Source organism: Nerophis lumbriciformis, linkage group LG37 (genome assembly GCF_033978685.3).
Source record: "Nerophis lumbriciformis linkage group LG37, RoL_Nlum_v2.1, whole genome shotgun sequence".
NCBI classification, from domain to species: domain Eukaryota; kingdom Metazoa; phylum Chordata; class Actinopteri; order Syngnathiformes; family Syngnathidae; genus Nerophis; species Nerophis lumbriciformis.
In genome coordinates, this window is record NC_084584.2 from 1,636,346 (window position 1) to 1,658,226 (window position 21,881).

The 21,881-nt window shown below is 44.3% G+C and overlaps 1 protein-coding gene across 1 annotated transcript in view; it reads right to left on the minus strand.

Moving 5' to 3' along the window:
* Positions 1-536: 536 nt before the first annotated feature.
* The window catches only part of nup153 (nucleoporin 153), a 55,861-nt gene continuing 34,516 nt past the window's right edge, over positions 537-21,881 (minus strand). Inside the window, exons 11-21 of the mRNA XM_061931291.2 lie at positions 21,672-21,818; positions 21,504-21,590; positions 16,861-16,945; positions 16,661-16,753; positions 16,012-16,590; positions 15,781-15,948; positions 10,493-11,350; positions 10,065-10,415; positions 9,805-9,996; positions 9,535-9,724; positions 537-1,417 (exon numbers count right to left, since the gene is read on the minus strand). Coding sequence (XP_061787275.2) covers positions 1,330-1,417; positions 9,535-9,724; positions 9,805-9,996; positions 10,065-10,415; positions 10,493-11,350; positions 15,781-15,948; positions 16,012-16,590; positions 16,661-16,753; positions 16,861-16,945; positions 21,504-21,590; positions 21,672-21,818 — 2,838 coding nt within the window. The 3' untranslated portion in view covers positions 537-1,329. The remainder of the gene's footprint in view (positions 1,418-9,534; positions 9,725-9,804; positions 9,997-10,064; positions 10,416-10,492; positions 11,351-15,780; positions 15,949-16,011; positions 16,591-16,660; positions 16,754-16,860; positions 16,946-21,503; positions 21,591-21,671; positions 21,819-21,881) is intronic.

Here is a 21,881-nt window from a genome sequence, read left to right on the forward strand (position 1 = left end):
TCTCTGGCCGGATCTTTTTTTCAGCTATCTTGTTTTTACAATATGCACGGAAAGTAGCCAGCTTTTCTTGAAAGTCTTTAGGCAGTTGCTGTGAAATAGTAGTCCGTGTGCGGATGGAGAGATTGCGTCTTGGAAACCTGTCGCTTAGTAGGAGCCATTTTGTGGTCTTTACAGATGTAAACACACAAAGGAAATGAAACGTAATATCCGCGCGCTTCTTCTTCTTCTACGCGGGCGGGTGGTTGCTTACAGTAGAAGAAGAAGCGCTTCCTGTTCTATGGGGGCGGGTGCTTACCTTGGCGGTTGCTTGCGTAGAAGAAGCACTTCCTCTTCTACGGGGAAAAAAGATGACGGCTGTTTACCGTAGTTGCGAGACCGAAACTTTATGAAAATGAATCTTAATATTAATCCATATATAAAGCGCACCGGGTTATAAGGCGCACTGTCAGCTTTTGAGTAAATTTGTGGTTTTTAGGTGCGGCTAATAGTGCGGAAAATACGGTATAAGTAAACAGCTGAATAAATTCCAAGAAAGCAGAATATTTGATAGTTTTATTGATAGTAATGAACCATGGTTTTGAAGTCTTATCACTCATCTGGTAATAATTATAATAACAATAATAATCATCATGGCTTCCAAATTAAACTCAACTTCCTTACCATCCAAAGTCCCCCTTGTCCATTTAAAGCTGCGATATAAAAATATATACTTAATACTTTGTACAATACTGGTTTTGGTCCAAACAAAAGTGGATCAGTAAGCCAAATAGCCTTCAGTCATCAAAGGCTCTCCAATTTGCATGTAAGTCCTTTTTTAAATGGATGTGGGCAACTTTGAAGATAGGAATGACAACAAGCGACTGCAGACACAGGAAGAAAGGACCGTCATGGGGACAGAGAATTTAAAAAAAGAAAAGAAAAGAAAACGAAGAGTATTTACAAGTGGTAGTAATGCTGAAAGGCCAATTAGAGCTGAGAAGAAGTCACATGGAAAGCATACATTTACAAAGGTTCTAACCAACAGTGCATGTACACTCGCCTCCTTTCCTTCCTTCCTAGCCTCCTTTTAATTACAAACATTCATATGCTCTCACACACACACACACGCACACACACACACAGCTACAGTGTGTACATATAGTTTACATCCAGCAGCTCCACCACAGTCCTTGGTTGTGTGTGCACTAAGTCTGGACATGATTGTTGTCACACTTCAGTCAGCAGCAGGTGGAAACAGACAACATCAGCCACCTGACGTGGGAGCAAAAAAGCCACACACCTGCTCGGGAAAGGAAAGTCCTCCCAGTCGCCGTGCACACGTCCACACGTCTACGTCCTTCGGCGCCGCGCCTGCTTGAACTTACGTCCGCCTATCGTCTGCTGGCCGGCGGGGGCCGGCGTGAAGGACTTTGATGACCTGCAGAGAACCATCAGTGTCACACTCTTCTAATACTACAAACCATCAGTGTCACACTCTCTTCTGATACTACAAACCCCAAAAGCAGTGAAGTTGTCAGGTTGGTAAATAAAAAGACTTATATTCAATTGAATAGACTGCAAAGACAAAATATTTCATGTTCACACTGACAAACTTTGTTATTTTTGGCAATTAATCATTAACTTAGAATTGAATGGCAGCAAAGTAGTCAAGAGGGGCATGTTCACCACTGTGCTACATGGCCTTTCCTTTTAACAACACTCAGTAAAGGTTTGGGAACTGAGGAGACACATTTTTGAAGTGGAATTCTTTCCCATTCTTGCTTGATGTACAGCTTAAGTTGTTCAACAGTCTCCCTTCTCATATTTTAGCCTTCATATTTTCAATGGCAGACTACAGGCGGGCCAGTCTAGTACCCACTCTTTTACTACGAAGCCTCGCTGTTGTAACACGTGGCTTGGCATTGTCTTGCTGAAATAAGCAGGGGCGTCCATGATCACGTTGCTTGGATGGCAACTAGAGATGCGCGGATAGGCAATTATTTCATCCGCAACCGCATCAGAAAGTCGTCAACCATCCGCCATCCACCCGATGTAACATTTGATCAGAACCGCACCCGCCCGTTGTTATATATCTAATATAGACGATGCAAGGCATTAGTGAGGTTATAAAGCTTTTGCCTGTTAAAGAAAGGAGACTGATCCAATGAAGCAGAGACATTCGCGTGCCACGCTGTCACGACCCAGACGCACACCAGTGCGCAATCATATGGGAGCCGCGCTGAGCGCACCTCCAAGCGCGTCTCGCTGCCGGCGACGGCCGGGTATGGGCCCGACGCTCCAGCGCCATCCATTTTCAGGGCTAGTTGATTCGGCAGGTGGGTTGTTACACACTCCTTAGCGGGTTCCGACTTCCATGGCCACCGTCCTGCTGTCTATATCAACCAGGGTGAGCCCCACCCCTTTCGTGAGCGCACTGCGCGCGGAGTGACCCCTGTTACGCGCCCCCGGCAACAGGGGTGGCGGGCAGGTAAGCTGCGCGGGCGGAGCGCGCGGAGTGACCCCTGTTACGAGCCCCCGGCCACGGGTGTGGCGGGCAGGTAAGCTGCTTACCTGCTGCGCGTGACGCCGGCCGCGGCGAAGGCGGACGAGGCGGGGTGTCGGTGCGGTGGGCGCGGTGGTGACCCTGGACGTGCGTCGGGCCCTTCTCGCGGATCGCCTCAGCTACGGCTCCCGGTGGGGCCCTCTCGGGGGAAGGGGCATCGGTCCCGGACCCCGGCGAGGCGTCGGGGGCCTTCTCCGCTCCGTAAAAGTGTCCATCTCTTTTCTTTTTTCTTCTTCTGTTGTGGCATATGCTGCAGGTGCCTGCTCGTTTTTCGTATGTGGGTAACAACATTTAACTATGTATATATATTTACCAATTGGTTTAACTGCCACCCGCCTGAATCTATTTAAAATCTAATTTTCTTTATTTCAACCGCCCGACCCGCGGATAAAATCTAATTTTTTAAAATTTCATCCGCCCGATCCGCGGATAATCCGCGGACTCCGCGGTTGTGCCCGCAAACCGCGCATCTCTAATACACATACATATATATATATATATATATATATATATATATATACAAGAAATACTTGACTTTCAGTGAATTCTAACTATAAATATATATTTCTTTTATTATATATATATATATAAAATAAATACTTGAATTTCAGTGTTCATTTATTTACACATATACCGTATTTTCCGCACTATAAGGCGCACCGGATTATTAGCCGCACCTTCTATGAATTACATATTTCATAATTTTGTCCACCAATAAGCCGCCCCGGACTAAAAGCCGCGCCTACGCTGCGCTAAAGTGAATGTCAAAAAAACGCTGCGCTAAAGTGAATGTCAAAAAAACAGTCAGATAGTTCAGTCAAACTTTAATAATATATTGAAAACCAGCGTTCTAACAACTCTGTCCCAAAATGTACGCAAATGTGCAATCACAAACATAGTAAAATTCAAAATGGTGTAGAGCAATAGTAACATAATGTTGCTCGAACGTTAATGTCACAACACACAAAATAAACATAGCGCTCACCTTCTGAAGTTATTCTTCATTCGTAAATCCTTCGAATTCTTCGTCTTCGGTGTCCGAATTGAAAAGTTGCGCAAGCGTGGTATCCAAAATGTCCGGTTCCGTCTCGTAGAAGTCATCGGGAGTCAGTGTCGCTGTTGTTCTGTGAATCCTGCCTTCCGGAAAGCTCGGACCACAGTTGTGACCGAAATATCTGCCCAAGCATTTACGATCCACTGGCAAATGTTGGCGTATGTCGTCCGAGGCTGTCTGCCCGTCTTAGTGAAGGTGTGTTCGCCTTCGGAGCTGTGTGAAAAAAGCCACCCGGCCTCTTCGCGTAAACTTCCCTTAACCACTCGCTCATCTTTTCTTCATCCATCCATCCCTTCGAGTTAGCTTTTATGATGACGCCGGCTGGAAAGGTCTCTTTTGGCAAGGTCTTCCTTTTGAATATCACCATGAGTGGAAGTTAGCATGGCAAGCTAGAACCACAGTGAAGGATGACTTCATTCCCTGTGGTGCGAATATTCACCGTACGTGCTCCCGTTCCACAGTGCGGTTCAGTTGCTGTGAAATACGGTAGTAATCCGTGTGCGGATGGAGAGATTGCGTCTTTTTATGAACCGGATCGCTTATTAGGAGCCATTTTGTGGTCTTTACAGATGTAAACAGGAAATGAAACGTACGGTGATATCCGCGCGTTTTTTCTTCTTCTTCCGGGGGCGGGTGAAGCGCTTCCTGTTCTATGGGGGCGGGTGAAGCGCTTCCTGTTCTATGGGGGCGGGTGCTTTCCTTGGCGGTTGCTTGCGTAGAAGAAGAAGCGCTTCCTGTTCTACCGGGAAAAAAGATGGCGGCTGTTTACCGAAGTTGCGAGATCGAAACTTTATGAAAATTAATCGTAATAAAGCGCACCGGGTTATAAGGCGCACTGTTAGCTTTTGAGAAAATTTGTGGTTTTTAGGTGCGCCTTATAGTGCGGAAAATACGGTACACACACACATAACACTCATCTACTCATTGTTGAGTTAAGGGTTGAATTGTCCATCCTTGTTCTATTCTCTTGTCACTATTTTTCTAACCATGCTGATGATGCGTTGCTGTGTGGCACGCACAAAAGCGCTTTCATCAAATGCACTAGATGGCAGTATTGTCCTGTTTAAGAGTGTCACAACATTGCTGTTTACGGCAGACAAACTGCTTTACGGTAGACGTGACTGCTTGTTGTTGTGTGTTGTTGCCGCGTTGGGTCTGGGAGGACGTTAATGAAACTGCCTAACAATAAACCCACATAAGAAACCAAGAACTCGCCCTCCATCATTCTACAGTTATAACGTGATTGGGCAGGTACGCTGTTTATTTTGTGGGAAATAATTCCGCCTGAATTTCGGGAGAAAATTTGTCCCAGGAGGTTTTCGGGAGAGGCGCTGAATTTCGGGAGTCTCCCGGAAAATCCGGGAGGGTTGGCAAGTATGTGTACAGCTTAAGTTGTTCAACAGTCTCCCTTCTCATATTTTAGCCTTCATATTTTCAAATGGCAGACAACAGGCGGGCCAGTCTAGTACCCGCTCTTTTACTACGAAGCCTCGCTGTTGTAACACGTGGCTTGGCATTGTCTTGCTGAAATAAGCAGGGGCGTCCATGATCACGTTGCTTGGATGGCAACATATCAATCAATCAATCAATGTTTATTTATATAGCCCTAAATCACAAGTGTCTCAAAGGGCCGCACAAGACACAACAACATCCTCGGTACAGAGCCCACATAAGGGCAAGGAAAAACTCACCCCAGTGGGACGTCGATGTGAATGTTGCTCCAAAAGCTGTACGTACCTTTCAGCATTAATGGTGCCTTCACAGATGTGTAAGTTACCCATGTCTTGGCCACTAATACACCCCCATACCATCACACATGCTGCCTTTTACACTTTCACCCTACAACAGTCCGCATGGTTATTTTCCTCTTTGTTCCAGTTTCCAAAAACAATTTGAAATGTGGACTCGTCAGACCACAGAACACTTTTCCACTTTGCATAAGTCCATCTTAGATGAACTCAGGCACAGCGGAGCGTGTCTGGGTGTTGTTGATAAATGGCTTTGGCTTTGCATAGTAGAGTTTTAACTTGCACTTACAGATGTAGCGGCCAACTGTAGTTACTGACAGTGGTTTTCTGAAGTGTTCCTGTGCCCATGTGGTGATATCCTTTACACACTGATGTGGCTTTTTGATGCAGTAGCGCCTGAGGGATCCAAGGTGCGTAATATCATGGCTTACGTGCAGTGATTTCTCCACATTCTCTCAACCTTTTGATGATATTACGGAGCGTAGATGGTGAAGTCCCTCAATTCCTTGTTGAGAAATGTTGTTCTTAAACAATTTGCTCAGGCATTTGTTGACAAAGTGGTGACCCTCGCCCCGTCCTTGTTTGTGAACGACTGAGCATTTCATGGAAGCTGCTTTTATACCCAATCATGGCACCCACCTGTTCCCAATTAGCCTGATCACCTGTGGGATGTTCCAAATAAGTGTTTGATGAGCATTTCTCAACTCTCTTTTTTGCCACTTGTGCCAGCTTTTTTGAAACATGCCGCAGGCATCAAATTCCAAATGAGCTAATATTTGCAAAAATAAAGTTTGTCAGTGTGAACATGAAATATCTTGTCTTTGCAGTCCATCCAATTGAATATAAGTTGAAAATAATTTGCAAATCAGTGTATTCTCTTTTTATTTACACAACATGACAACTTCACTAGTTTTGGATTTTGTACTGACTCAAATACACACACCCCATGTTAAATACTACCATCACAAAGAAGTAGAAGATACGTACTTGACGTTGAAACAAATACGTCACAAAAAACTAGAAGTTATGTACTGTAAATTTCACTACTTTGTTCCTACGCTTTGACCCTGCGGCTTATAAACGGAGCCGCTAATTTATTGATTTTTCTCCGCTGACGGCCATAAAGCAAATAGTTTTCATTAGACACGTGCAAAGACACTGAAAAAGCCTTTTCATTTTTGTGCTATGGCGCCATCTTTTGGACAAGTTTGCTCACTGCAGGTGTTTCCTGCTGTTTACAGCTCTGGACCGGAAGTACATGTACCATTCCGTCTTCTGGTTGTCCATAGCTTTTCTACTCGTATTCGTCATTCATCACTCCAAGCCACGTTTGTCAGTTTTACAATATAACTAAAACTATTTTTACGTACAAAAGCGTCCCATGTAGGAGTGTTTTCATATTTCTACATGCTATCGCTATGTAATCAAGCTAGCGTCATTAGCATTAGCTAGCACGTTTACGAGTGTCTGTGTTAGTATTATTAACTTACGATAGCATTATTTTTGTATTGTTTCACTTTCACAAATTCCTCAGTAAATTCACCAAAACGTCACAGTGGAGTTATTGAGTCTGTTTAGCTCAGGGGTCGGCAACCCAAAATGTTGAAAGAGCCATATTGGACCAAAAATACAAAAACAAATCTGTCTGGAGCCGCAAAAAATTAAAAGCCATATTACATACAGATAGTGCGAATTAAGAGGACTTAAAGGAAACTAAATGAGCTCAAATATAGCTACAAATGAGGCATGATGATGCAATATGTACATATAGCTAGCCTAAATAGCATGTAACCATGGATTAGCTTGCAGTGACCAAATATGTCTGATTAGCACTCCACACGAGTCAATAACATCGACAAAACTCACCTTTGTGCATTCATGCACGACGTTAAAAGTTTGGTGGACAAAATGAGACAGAAAAAGAAGTGGCATAAAACACGTCGGAGAAAGTTATGCATGTAAACAAACGACGGTGAGTTCATGGACCGCCAAAATTAGTAGGACAAAACGGCGCTCGCCATATACTTGAATCAGAGAATCATGTTTAATATAAACAGTGTGATTTATAACAATTAGGGAGGTCTGTGTCATGTTTGTCCTCCTACAGAAACCATATTAAATATTAATATAATATTTCCCCCCCCCCCATCTTTTTCCATTTTTCATAAATTTTTGAAAACGTTCGGAGAGCCACTAAGGCGGCGCTAAAGAGCCGCGGGTTGCCGGCCCCTGCTGTAGCTGATTGGAGAGCTAGCTTGCGCAGCTAGTGGGTCTGTTTTGTTTGATCAGCCCTTTTACTGCCCTGTTACTGACACCGTTTGGAAACAATTAAGGTATGTAAATAACCATTTCCAGAATATTTCAGAGTAAATAACTAATTTCACAACGTATATATTTGCGGCTTACAGTGCGGTGCAACTAATTAGTGTGGTCTTGCCCCACCGTACCTCTCTGAGCTGCTCCACCTCTATGCCACCACCCGGTCCCTCAGGTCAGCTGATCAGCTGATCCTGGAGGTACCCAAAACAAAGCGCAAGCTCAGAGGGGACAGAGCTTTCTCTGTTGCGGGTCCCAAAGTCTGGAACGATCTCCCTCTCCATGTGAGACAGGCCCCTTCTTTGGCTATTTTTAAGACCCTTCTTAAAACCCATTTTTATTCACTGGCTTTTAACCCAGCATGAGACTTTGAACTGTTTTTAGCTTTTAACTTTTTGAACTGTTTTTAACTTTTAAACTCTTTTTATTTAACAAACTGTTCTTAGGGTAATTTATATTTGCTTTTTGAATGTGTATTTTTATTTCTGTTTTAAACGTTATTTTTTAGTCTGTCCTTTGCCTTCATTTCTTTGTGGTGTACAGCCCTTTGTTTTTCAACTGTGCTTGTCTTTAAAGGGCTTTATAAATAAAGTTGCTATGGTATGGTAATTAATGGGAACAAAAATATTTTTTCTTCCAAAATTTAAAGAGTACGGTTTGTATACATACTGGTGAAGTGAAGTGAATTGTATTTATATAGCGCTTTTCTCTAGTGACTCAAAGCGCTTTACATAGGTGCGCTCTATAGTCCGTAAAAAAGGGTACCGTATTTTCCGCACTATTAGCCGCACCTAAAAACCACAAATTTACTCAAAAGCTGACAGTGCGGCTTTTAACCCGGTGTGCTTTATATATGGATTAATATTACGATTCATTTTCATAAAGTTTCGATCTCGCAACTTCGGTAAACAGCCGCCATCTTTTTCCCCGGTAGAACAGGAAGCGCTTCTTCTTCTACGCAAGCAACCGCCAAGGTAAGCACCCGCCCCCATAGAACAGGAAGTGCTTCTTCTTCTACTGTAAGCAACCACCCGCCCGCGTAGAAGAAGAAAAAGCGCGCGGATATACCGTACGTTTCATTTCCTTTGTGTGTTTACATCTGTAAAGACCACAAAATGGCTCCTACTAAGCGACAGGTATCCGGTTCATGAAAAGACGCAATCTCTCCATCCGCACACGGATTACTATTTCACAGCAACTGCCTAAAGACTTTCAAGAAAAGCTGGCTACTTTCCGTGCATATTGTAAAAACAAGATAGCTGAAAAAAAGATCCGGCCAGAGAACATTATCAACATGGACGAGGTTCCACTGACTTTTGATATTCCTGTGAACCGCACTGTGGATACAACGGGAGCACGTACGGTGAATATTCGCACCACAGGGAATGAGAAGTCATCCTTCACTGTGGTTCTAGCTTGCCATGCTAATGGCCAGAAACTTCCACCCATGGTGATATTCAAAAGGAAGACCTTGCCAAAAGAGACCTTTCCAGCCGGCGTCATCATAAAAGCTAACTCGAAGGGATGGATGAAGAAAAGATGAGCGAGTGGTTAAGGTAAGTTTAAGTTTACGCGAAGAGGCCGGGTGACTTTTTTCACGCAGCTCCGTCCATGTTGATATACGACTCCATGCGCGCCCACATCACGCTGGTTTTTAATATATTATTAAAGTTTGACTGACCTATCTGACTGTTTTTTTGACATTCCTTTAGCGCAGTTAGATGCGGCTTACAACACGGGGGCGGCTTATAGGTGGACAAAGTTTTGAAATATGCCGTTCATTGAAGGCGCGGCTTATAACCCAGGGCGCCTTATGGTGCGGAAAATACGGTACTTGATGTTAAAATAAATGCTACCGTCTGAAAGGTACGTACCCGATGTTGAAAGCGAGCTGCGGTGAAAAGTTGAATCCGCCTCCTGACTGGGGTGCGAGGGCGGGGCTGGCGGCCGGTGCAGGAGGGGCTGCTGCTCCTGCCAAAAAGGTGAAGACCGGAGGACCAGGGACCCGAGGACCGGCGGTTGAGGACTCTAACGCGCTGGCTCCTCCAAACTGAAAGCCTGCAGCTGAGAACAAGGTGACAAGTATCAGCTGGATGGATCCCAAAAAAAAAAAGAAGAAAAAAAAGGATTCTATCACTACTCACTTTGTGCTGAGTTGGCAGCGGCGCCAAACGCAGGCGCAGGATTGGCCTGCTGCCCAAAGACGGGCGCGGCGGTGGGCTTGGCTCCAAACATTGGAGTCTGGGAAGTTGCTGACGGGAAAGGAGAGCCAAAAGATGAGCCGAACGCAGGAGTCTGAGCGGGGGTGGATGAGCTAACCAGGAATGGGTTGGGAGCTGAGGACAAACAGGAAGTAAGCGACCAAACATGTGAGCAAGAACAAGAAACAGCGTCCGACACTGACCTCCAGAAGGGGCAGCAGGGGGCGCTGATCCTCCAAAATTGACGGAAGGAGCTCCAGGAGGCGCCGAGCTGGCCCCGGCGCCGAAGACGTAAGACTGGGGGGGGGCCGGGGTGGAGTTGGGAGTCTGGCCGTCCTGGTTCTGTCCGAAGACAAAGGCTTTGGCCGGGGGGGCGTCGCCGGGGGTGGCAGCGGGCTGGCCGAACATGAAGGTGCTGGGAGCCGCAGCAGGAGCGGGCGCTGATTGGGTGCTGCCAAACAGACTGGCGTTGGGGGCGGGGCCTGACGACGTGCTGGGAGGGTTGCTGGTATTGTTGGCCATGAAGGAGAAAGCTGCTTTTGGAGCATCAGAAGCTGCGGGGGAGGAGAGAGTTCAGAGGTCAGGTACTGTGGAAGCCACATTTTCACAACAACAACATACAAGTCTGTACCTGCAGCACTTTGTCCAAAAGTAAAAGATGGCTTAGGAGCCTCCGCATTCAAACCGTCGCTCTTGTCAGCCGGTTTGCCGAAGGCAAATGTGGGCGGGGCCTGCTTTACCGGCGCGCTCCGCTTGCCAAAAGAAAAGCCCCCCAAAGCGGAAGGTGCGTTGTCGCTGTCCTTACTAGCGGCGCCAAACAAGAAGGCAGACGGCGTGGAGGAGGCCAGCACGTCCTCCTTCTCCTCGGGCTTCCCGAATGCGAACGTGGGTGGTTTGGTGTCGGCGGGTAACGATCCAAAAGTAGGTCCCGTTGGCGGCGTGGAGGCGGCCAGGGTGGGCTGGCCCAGCCGTGCAAACACGGACCCTGCAGTGGCGGCCGTGGGCGTGCTGGTTGATGTGCTGTCATTGCAGGAGGAAGCAGGGGGTGGCGCTGTAACCGAGGGTGTGGGGGGGGCATCTGGTGTTGGCTCTCCGGGCTTGGAAAGGCCAAAGCTGAAGGTGGTCTTGGAGGGGCTGCTCTCCTTGGTAAAGGATCCAGTTCCAAACATGATCCCACCGCTACCTCCGAACTTAAAGTCAGATCCTGCAGCAGGTTGCTCCGACTTCTTGTCCTCCTCCTCGGTGGAGGAGGGAACACCAAACTTAAAGCCTTCAGACGGGCCGCTGAATTTGAACCCCGATGACACGTTGGAGTCTTTAGAAGGGGTTTCTGATGAGAGGCTTCCAAACGGGGTGCCAAACTTGAAACCGCCCGACGACAACGAGGAGGGTTCTGAAGCGGCCACCCCGAACTTGATCCCTCCGGAGGTAGAGTTTGACGTACCGAACGAAGAAACTCCAGATTCTGAGGTAGAAGATGAACCTAAAGCTGGACAAAAAAAAAACAAAGTGTGTGTAGATTTCCACTGATTGAGACGAGTGCAAAACTGTACAGTCTAGACTACTGCAATGCACTTCTTGTCAGCAAGAACATCCAGAAGCTACAACACGTACAGAATAGTTCTGCTAGGATCCTGATGAGAGTGCGGAAATATGATCATATCACAACAACTCTCAAATCCCTTCACTGGCTTCCTGTTTCACTCAAAGTCTCCCCAAAAACTCACCAGTGCCTCCATGGAAATGTCCCCCTCTACCTCAAAGAACTACTTACCCCCAAATCCTCCACACGACACCTCCACTCCGGACAGGCTAACCTCCTCCAACCTCCGAGGACAAAGCTACGAACAATGGGAGACCGGGCTTTCCGCTCCGCCGCTCCTAGTCTGTGGAACGCTCCCCCTGACCACCTGAGGGCACCACAGACTGCGGATGCTTTTAAAAAAGGCTTAAAAACCCTTCTTTTTTAAAAAGCCTTTTTGTTTTTTTAGATATATGCATACTAGTTTAAGCTATTTGGCTGTTCTAGTTTTTATTAGGGCCCGCATGGCCCATTGTATAAGGACTCCCAAAGGGAGTCCTTATGCAATGGGACATAAGGACCTATTGAATTTGTAAGGTTTTATTCTTTATTATTATTCTTCCGCACTTTGCAGCTTTGCGCTGTAATTTGACCTCCTTAACATACTTCAAAACTCACCAAATTTAACACACACATCAGGGCCTCCAAAAATTGCCTTTTAATAAAAAAACCGAACCCCAAAATTCTAAATTGCGCTCTAGCGCCCCCTAGGAAGAAAACTACCTCTAACTCCCAGTAGGAATGTCATAGAGACATGAAACAAAAACCTCTATGTAGGTCTCACTTAGACCTACTTTTCATTAATTAATTTCCTCGGGCAAAAATCTACAGGAAGTTGGCAATTCCCCCTTCAAGACAAAAAAGTACTAAAAACAGTCACTTTTGCCTCTTTGAGCTGTATTTTGACCCCCTTTACATGCTTCAAAACTCACCAAACTGAACGCACACATCAGGACTGGCAAACATTGCGATCTAAAAAAAAAACTTACCGTATTTTCCGCACTATTAGCCGCACCTAAAAACCACAAATTTACTCAAAAGCTGACAGTGCGGCTTATAACCCGGTGCGCTTTATATATGGATTAATATTAAGATTCATTTTCATAAAGTTTAGGTCTCGCAACTACGGTAAACAGCCGCCATCTTTTTTCCCCGTAGAAGAGGAAGCGCGTCTTCTTCTACGGCAAGCAACCGCCAAGGTAAGCACCCGCCCCCATAGAACAGGAAGCGCTTCTTCTTCTACTGTAAGCAACCACCCGCCCCCGTAGAAGAAGAAGAAGCGCGCGGATATTACGTTTCATTTCCTTTGTGTGTTTACATCTGTAAAGACCACAAAATGGCTCCTACTAAGCGACAGGTTTCCGGTTCATGACAAGACGCAATCTCTCCATCCGCACACGGACTACTATTTCACAGCAACTGCCTAAAGACTTTCAAGAAAAGCTGGCTACTTTCCGTGCAAATTGTAAAAACAAGATAGCTGAAAAAAAGATCCGGCCAGAGAACATTATCAACATGGACGAGGTTCCACTGACTTTTGATATTCCTGTGAACCGCACTGTGGATACAACGGGAGCACGTACGGTGAATATTCGCACCACAGGGAATGAGAAGTCATCCTTCACTGCGGTTCTAGCTTGCCATGCTAATGGCCAGAAACTTCCACCCATGGTGATATTCAAAAGGAAGACCTTGCCAAAAGAGACCTTTCCAGCCGGCGTCATCATAAAAGCTAACTCGAAGGGATGGATGGATGAAGAAAAGATGAGCGAGTGGTTAAGGTAAGTTTACGCGAAGAGGCCGGGTGGCTTTTTTCACGCAGCTCCGTCCATGTTGATATACGACTCCATGCGCGCCCACATCACGCTGGTTTTTAATATATTATTAAAGTTTGACTGACCTATCTGACTGTTTTTTTGACATTCCCTTTAGCGCAGTTAGATGCGGCTTATAACACGGGGCGGCTTATAGGTGGACAAAGTTTTGAAATATGCCGTTCATTGAAGGCGCGGCTTATAACCCAGGGCGGCTTATGGTGCGGAAAATACGGTAACCCCAAATCTCAAAATTGCGCTCTACTGCAATTTTTTAATAAAACGCAAAAAAAACTGCTCCTCGGAAGAAAAAAATGACAAAACTGCCTGTAACTCCCACTGGGAAGGTCGGAGAGACATGAAACAAAAACCTCTATGTAGGTCTCACTTAGACCTACATTTCATTAATTGACAGAGAAAAGGCTTTATCTGTGTTTGGAGGAAGAAAGAGATAGTTATTATGAATGGGGTTGTAGTTGGATAATACCCGACCGCTTCTATGTTAGCTACCTCTCTTTGTTTATAATGTATAATTTCTGCTGGAATCTACAGTATTTTTCGGAGTATAAGTCGTACCGGCCGAAAATGCATAATAAAGAAGGAAAAAAACATATATAAGTCACACTGGAGTATAAGTCGCATTTTTTGGGGAAATGTATTTGATAAAAGCCAACAGCAAGAATAGACATTTGAAAGGCAATTTAAAATAAATGAAGAATAGTGAACAACAGGCTGAATAAGTGTACGTTATATGAGGCATAAATAACCAACTGGTATGTTAACGTAACATATTATGGTAAGAGTCATTCAAATAACTATAACATATAGAACATGCTATACGTTTACAAAACAATCTGTCACTCCTAATCGCTAAATCCCATGAAATCTTATACGTCTAGTCCAGGGGTCGGCAACCCAAAATGTTGAAAGAGCCATATTGGACCAAAAATACAAAAACAAATCTGTCTGGAGCCGCAAACAATTAAAAGCCATATTACATACAGATAGTGTGTCATGAGATATAAATTGAATTAAGAGGACTTAAAGGAAACTAAATGAGCTCAAATATAGCTACAAATGAGGCATAATGATGCAATATGTACATATAGCTAGCCTAAATAGCATGTTAGCATCGATTAGCTTGCAGTCATGCAGTGACCAAATATGTCTGATTAGCACTCCACACAAGTCAATAACATCAACAAAACTCACCTTTCATGCACAACGTTAAAAGTTTGGTGGACAAAATGAGACAGAAAAAGAAGTGGCATAAAACACGTCCTAGAAAGTCGGAGAAAGTTATACATGTAAACAAACTACGGTGAGTTCAAGGACCGCCAACACTAGTAGGACAAAACGGCGCTTGCCAAATACTCGAATCAGTGAAGCATGTTTAATATAAACAGTGTGCTTTGTAACAATTAGGGATGTTTGTGTCATGTTTGTCCTCCTACAGAAACCATATTAAAACAAAAAAATTGATTTTTTTCTCCCCTCATCTTTTTCCATTTTTCATAAATTTTTTAAAAAGCTCCAGAGAGCCACTAGGGCGGCGCTAAAGAGCCGCATGCGGCTCTAGAGCCGTGGGTTGCCGACCCCTGGTCTAGTCTCTTACGTGAATGAGCTAAATATTATTATTTGATATTTTACGCTGTTGGAATAATTGTTTGTAAGTTATCACAAAAGAAACATTATATTGCATTATGTTCCTGATGAGAAGATGAAGGCTGTCTTTCGAGGCCTAACAAGAGGAAGAAAGCTCGTAAAACTCCACTGTGATTTCAACACGGACAGATGGCAGGATCTGCTCAACTCCCAGAGGAACTCTCTTTGAAGTGTTAAACGAACTCTCTCTGAAGCATTTCACAAACTCTCTTCCAACTATTTGGTAACCGAGATCAACGCTGTTTACGACCTGCTGCCCTCTTGAAGTCACTGTGGTCAGGAGACGGGAGGGGTTATCCATTGTCCTCCAACACCTGCCCCAGCTGGATCCAGGAAGAGCCCAAGCCCGAGAAATCCTCTTCTTGGACTTCAAAGCGACCGAAAACAATGACTCTTTTACACACTTACCATTCCTGCTGTGACATATGTTGGTGCGTGAACATGGAACATCTGAATTAAAAGAGGAGACGAAAACCTTCTTCGTCAGAGCGTGCAAAGACACTGTAAGAGGTTACAGGTTGACGCATGTCTCTCCTCAATTGAGTCCAAATTGAATTCTGTCTCTGTTTGATTCCTTGCCTTTTGTCTTGTTTAATAGATGTCCTGTGTTTGAACGTGACATACGCTAATGTGTTAATAATTTCACACATAAGTCGCTCCTGAGTATAAGTCGCACCCCCGGCCAAACTATGAAAAAAACTGCGACTTATAGTCCGAAAAATACCGTACTTGTTTGCAAATTTTTTTTTTACCCCAAATAAGTGAAATTAGATAATCTGGTGGTTGAAAAACACTGTTCTACGCTACTATTTGTTGTCATTTAGTAGCAGCGGTGCTACAAGCCCTGGTGTGTGTTACCTTTGGCCTCCACTTGAGCTCCAGGTTTGGCTGCCGAACAGGCAACACACTTGACGTCGCCAGCCTGGTTCTGCACCATGCAGACGTCACACTCCCAAGAGTTCTCTGGCTTCTTGAACTTGTCCCCAAAGCCAGCGAAGGGAGTGCTGTTGGCGGTAGAAGAGGCTCCTGCGTGGAAGACGTTGAGGTTAAAAGGACTGCAGAGGGAAGGAGTGTAGTGCTCCGGTGTACCTGCTCTGGTGCTGGTGCAGTCTACACAGTTTGTGTCCTCCGCCTTGTTGGGAATCAAACACACGTCGCACTCCGATCCCTCCGGCTTGTTCAACTCTCCGAACCCTGCAAACGGCGCAGAGGAGGCCGGCGTGGAGGGGTTGGGCGCGGCCTTTACAGCCGAGAAGGCGGAAAAGAAAGAAGCGGGGGGCTTAAGGCCCGTCCCGGACTTGGCCGTCTCGCAGGCCACGCACTTGACGGCGTCCGCCTTGTTGAAGACGAGACACGTGTCACAGTCCCAGGATCCTGCCGGTTTGGAGAACAGCGAGCCAAACGCTGCGTTTGTCGTGCCGCTCTTCAGGCCCGAGGAGGCGGGGCTTGTCGGTTCGCGCGGGGGAGAGGAACCCGGCCGAGCCGCCGCGCAGCAAACGCATTTTGTTTCCGTGGGCTTGTTCTGTACCAAGCAGATGTCACAGCTCCAGCCAGCGGGAGCTTTGAACAAGTCACTGAGGCCTGTGGGGGAGGAGGAGGACTGTGTGGAGGTCTTCTGGAGAGAGTCGTCAGGGCTGGGGGACTTCTGCACCGTGGTTGAAGCAAAGCCTGGGCCACAGAGACACAGCGTTGTTGACATTTCTGCTAGGAAACAAGTTGAAGTGTGAGCGCTTCTGACCAGGTGCTTTCAGGATGGATAGCACGCTGCCTTGCTTCAGGGTCTTGGCCGGTTTGAAAGGTCCTTCAAAGTCTTCTGGGCTGGCGGCTCTCACTGAAATCAACCAGATTGTTAGTGGAAATAGTCAAAAGGCACACGATTGTCAGTGTAGACAAAATTAGAACCCCTATGTCAGCAACGAGACAAATACACCTGTTTACCTGGAGTTGCAGTGGGTGTGGCCAGCTTCCCGTTCGACATGGCGGGGGTCAGCTTTGTGACAGGAGCGCTGAACGTGAATCCGGCCTGTAGAGGTCAGAACAAGCAGTTAGTACATCTTTTAGCGAGTCTATTCTAGCACTTTGGAGACTCACTTTAGATCAAAGCGCCGTGCTAAATGCATTAATAATAATAATAATATCATGTATTTGTAAAAAGCACTTAACATTGAGCAAACAACCTCAAAGTGCTGCTGTGTATTAAAATAAATAAATAAATAGATTTAAAAAAACTACAACAGCCTAATAGCTAGAACTAGTACACATATATCTAAAAAAAAAAGAAGGCTTTTTTAAAAGCAGCAGCATCAGCGCAGCGGGTCTTTGAAGGCTCATAAAATCAAAACCGGAGCAGTTAGAAAAAAAGCGCTTCTGTCATTGTAATCACAAGGGTTCAATCTCTCTCCTGTGTTAGTTTGAAGGCGAAACGACAAACGCGCTCAGAGGAGATAGTTTTTGAAGGAAGGTGACCGGTTTTTACAAAAAATTTGTTTTGAAGGGGGAATAGCAAACTTCCTGTTGAGTGGGAGTTACAGGCAGTTTTGTCATTTTTTTCTTCCGAGGAGCAGTTTTTTTTGCGTTTTATTAAAAAATTGCAGTAGAGCGCAATTTTGAGATTTGGGGTTAAGTTTTTTTTTTTAGATCGCAATGTTTGCCAGTCCTGATGTGTGCGTTCAGTTTGGTGAGTTTTGAAGCATGTTAAGGGGGTCAAAATACAGCTCAAAGAGGCAAAAGTGACTGTTTTTAGTACTTTTTTGTCTTGAAGGGGGAATTGCCAACTTCCTGTAGCTTTTTGCCCGAGGAAATTAATTAATGAAAAGTAGGTCTAAGTGAGACCTACATAGAGGTTTTTGTTTCATGTCTCTATGACATTCCTACTGGGAGTTAGAGGTAGTTTTCTTCCTAGGGGGCGCTAGAACGCAATTTTGAATTTTGGGGTTCGGTTTTTTTATTAAAAGGCAATTTTTGGAGGCCCTGATGTGTGTGTTAAATTTGGTGAGTTTTGAAGTATGTTAAGGAGGTCAAATTACAGCGCAAAGCTGCAAAGTGCGGAATAATAATAATAAAGAATAAAACCTTACAAATTCAATAGGTCCTTATGTCCCATTGCATAAGGACTCCCTTTGGGAGTCCTTATACAATGGGCCATGCGGGCCCTAATAAAAACTAGAACAGCCAAATAGCTAAAACTAGTAGGCATATATCTAAAAAACAAAAAGGCTTTTTAAAAAAGAAGGGTTTTTAAGCCTTTTTTAAAAGCATCCACAGTCAGTGGAGCCCTCAGGTGGTCAGGGAGAGCGTTCCACAGACTGGGAGCGGCGGAGCAGAAAGCCCGGTCTCCCATTGTTCGTAGCTTTGTCCTTGGAGGTATTAAAATCAATGTTTCCCACAGATTGCCAGTATACTTGTGGCGGTGGGGGCGTGGCCAGTTTGGCGTCAACATGACAGCATCATTTCATTTGCATATATTTGCTGCAAAAAAAAAAGAAAAAGCTAAAATATTTTTTATACATATATCTAAAAACAAATCAGGGTTATTAGTAATTACAATTAGGGCTGGGCCATATGGCCGTAAACTATATTACGACATATGTTTTTTATATAGATCCATATCAATAATTATTGACATTTTTAATGACTATCTAAGCCTGCCAATAAATACAGTAATACAATTGGCAACGTACCACGGGTATGTCTGGTCGGCAGATTACATGAGCGCAGCTAAAGTGGTGAAATAATTGCAGTAGATTTGAAGGTAGTTGCCATTTGGAGACACTAGATGGCAGTAGTGTATAAGCAACACTACACAGAGTAGTTTGGTTAGCTGCTCATTAAACCGACAAATTGAAAGTGCCAGGATGTTGCCACGCCGTCTGCATTAACGCCGACAAAAACTAAAGACTAGTTTCGGTTATTGAGTTGATATATAAAAATATTACAGTTTCTATTCGCACTCCATGCAGAGAATCCACAGCGAGACAAAAATACGGCTTGGTGGTTGATACTGTTACGTGATTAGCTGTTAACGTGTCCCAAATTTTCAGGAAGTTCCCATTGAAAAGAATGGGACATTTTTCAAAGTTCCACAACTCCCACATTTGTTAATCCGATTAAAACCGTTCCAACTTCAAAATATTCAGCCTGTTCAGGAATTGTGTTCTTCCCTTTTAGCAATTCTACAAAAAAAAACAAATCTCGGATTTCTTAGAATTTCCCGTCTTTAGGGACATTTTCCCCATTCAAAATGAATGATCCATTTTTTCAAACTTCCGCAATTGCCACATTTTTCAACCGATTCAAACCATTCCACCTTCAACTCATCCTGGACATTCAAACTAACATTTTTCCATGTTCAACAAATTTCCAGGAATTCCTGTTTTTTCTAACCGCTTTCAGTGTGATGACTCCTTTCACCAAAACATTCCTCTCAGTCAGGACAAAAAACCAAGTTGTTTTTTTGAACTGGAAAAATTCCCGCTTTTGCCGAAATTCCGTAATACCATTTCTCAATTAAAAAGCTGTTACTACCTCAACATTTCTAGACTGATTTAAACAATTCAAGCACCAACCAATTCAGCTCATTGCAGGACATTCGTGCTTCTAATCTTTTTCAAAAAAAATTCCCGCTTTTCCCAAAAATTCCAGGAAGTGCCCATTGAAATCAATGGGACATTTTTCAAGCTGTTCAAACCATTCCAACATCAACACATTCTAACTAAACACTTTCCCAAGTTCCAAACTAAATTCCGTTTTTTCTGGGAATTCAAACTATTCAACATTCAAACCATTTTTACATTCATACTACGTTCTGTCAGCATTTCACTTCAACTTCAGCATTGGAGCATTCACAAGTCATCTCGTTGACATATTCAAATATGTAGCAGTAACACAAACAACTTGGGGTTGTTTATTGCTGGTGTAAACAAAGGAAAGTACATGACTATACACATGAAGGGCACACATGTAGGAATCAACAAAACGGTTTGTTATATTTTAGGGATGTCCCGATCCAGGTTTTTGCACTTCCGATCCGATACAGATATTGTTTTTGCATTTCCGATCCGATACCGATACTGACCGATACTGGCCTATCCGAGCATATATTAAAGTTTAAAGTTATTTAGCCTACTTAGTTGTCAGAATCATGTTGAAAAGGGTTTTAGTACTCTTGATAACAACTAGCCAGCTGAATTAGGGGAGTTTGAATAATACACAATGGTTGGTAACAAGAAACTGACCTGTTTATTCAAGGATAAACACAAAATAGACAAAATTATACATGACAAACAGAAATGGCATCATTGAACTAGGGCTGGGCGATATGGCCTTTTTTTAATATTGCAATATTTTAAGGCCATTAGCCTTGAATGAACACTTGATGCATATAATCACAGCAGTATGATGATTCTATGTGTTTTGATTGATTGATTGAGACTTTTATTAGTAGGTTGCACAGTGAAGTACATATTCCGTACAATTGACCACTAAATGGTAACACTCCAATAAGTTTTTACACTTGTTTAAGTCGGGGTCCACTTAAATTGATTCATGATACAGATATATACTATCAGATATATACTATCATCATAATACAGTCATCACACAAGATAATCACATTGAATTATTTACATTATTTATAATCCAGGGTGTGGAGGGTAAGTGTCAAAAAGACAGCCAAAAGAGTTTGATATGAGAATAAATCTAAAGTTAAAATATAGGGTAGAAATGCACCCATTTGCAGGAAATGTAATCTTGATTTTCAAAATGTTCTTTCAAGGCTTGCATGTCTACATTAAAACATTCTTCTTCATACTGCATTAATATATGCTACTTTTAAACTTCATGCACAGAAGGAAATCACAACTAAAAAAATCACTAATTTTTTCATACGGTGTTGATGTGGAAATGTTTGCCATTTTGATGGTGTGGACGTGTGGCACCGAATGGAGATAAGCGTCTCGACAGACGTCACAATATTTGAACAATGATGACGAAAACTGTTGTCTCTGTCGTGTCCGTGTGTCGAAAATTGTTATGCGCTTTTTTTTTTTTTTTTTGATTTTGTGCGTGACATAGATTTGCCGTGCGCAGAGGACGCTTGAGCAGGCGCGCACCTTAGCGGCTGCGCTAGCATCACAGCTAACGTTAGCCATGCCGCTACCTCGCTCTCTGCTCGGGGAGGACGTATACGTATGTGACATGTGACGTGACAGTATGTGACGTATGACGTGACAGTATGTGACGTGTGTAAGAAGGCGCGCTCGCTGTCTGTGAGAGGGAGACACAGGAAAGAGTGAGAAGAGCCTGTCGTGTAATGCCAGCAGCTAAAAGCAACTGCGTGAGAATTGTGGATGTGTTGAAGGTGTGCTGGAAAATGCGGAACGGAAATTATGGAGCAGCAGAAAAGTGGAATGTATTATTTAAATAGGTGCGTTGGAAAACACGGACCGGAGTTTTTTTTAAAAACTGGATCTGGATCGGCATTTTCCCATGTTTTGCCGATACGCAATTTTTGGCAAATATCGGATCGGGACATCCCTATTATATTTACAGGTTGTCATGTCATTCCTGGAGAAGGTACTTACTGTCGGGGAGAAGGCAGGTGGACTGGCAGAAGTTGCTTTGACGATGGGCGTGGAGAAGGTAAAGGGCACAGGCGATACAGGGACCTCCTATGTGGGGCAGGGGGACAAAAACAGCATTTGGGGACTGCGCTAACACGCGGTAGCAAATAGAAACGTTGCAAGACTGACCGGAGTGATGGTGATGGTGGAAGCGATGCGGGTGGAGGACTTGGCGCAGGTAGCCAGAGGAGGCTGGGGGGAAGAGAAGGAGAAGGCGGGCAAGGCGGATGTGCTGATGGGGAGTGAAATGCTTGGAAGGTCTGGTACTTGGACCACCTGAGGTCAGAGAGTAAACGCAGCTGTCCAATAAGCACTTAGCAGCGATGTAGTGTGTCATGT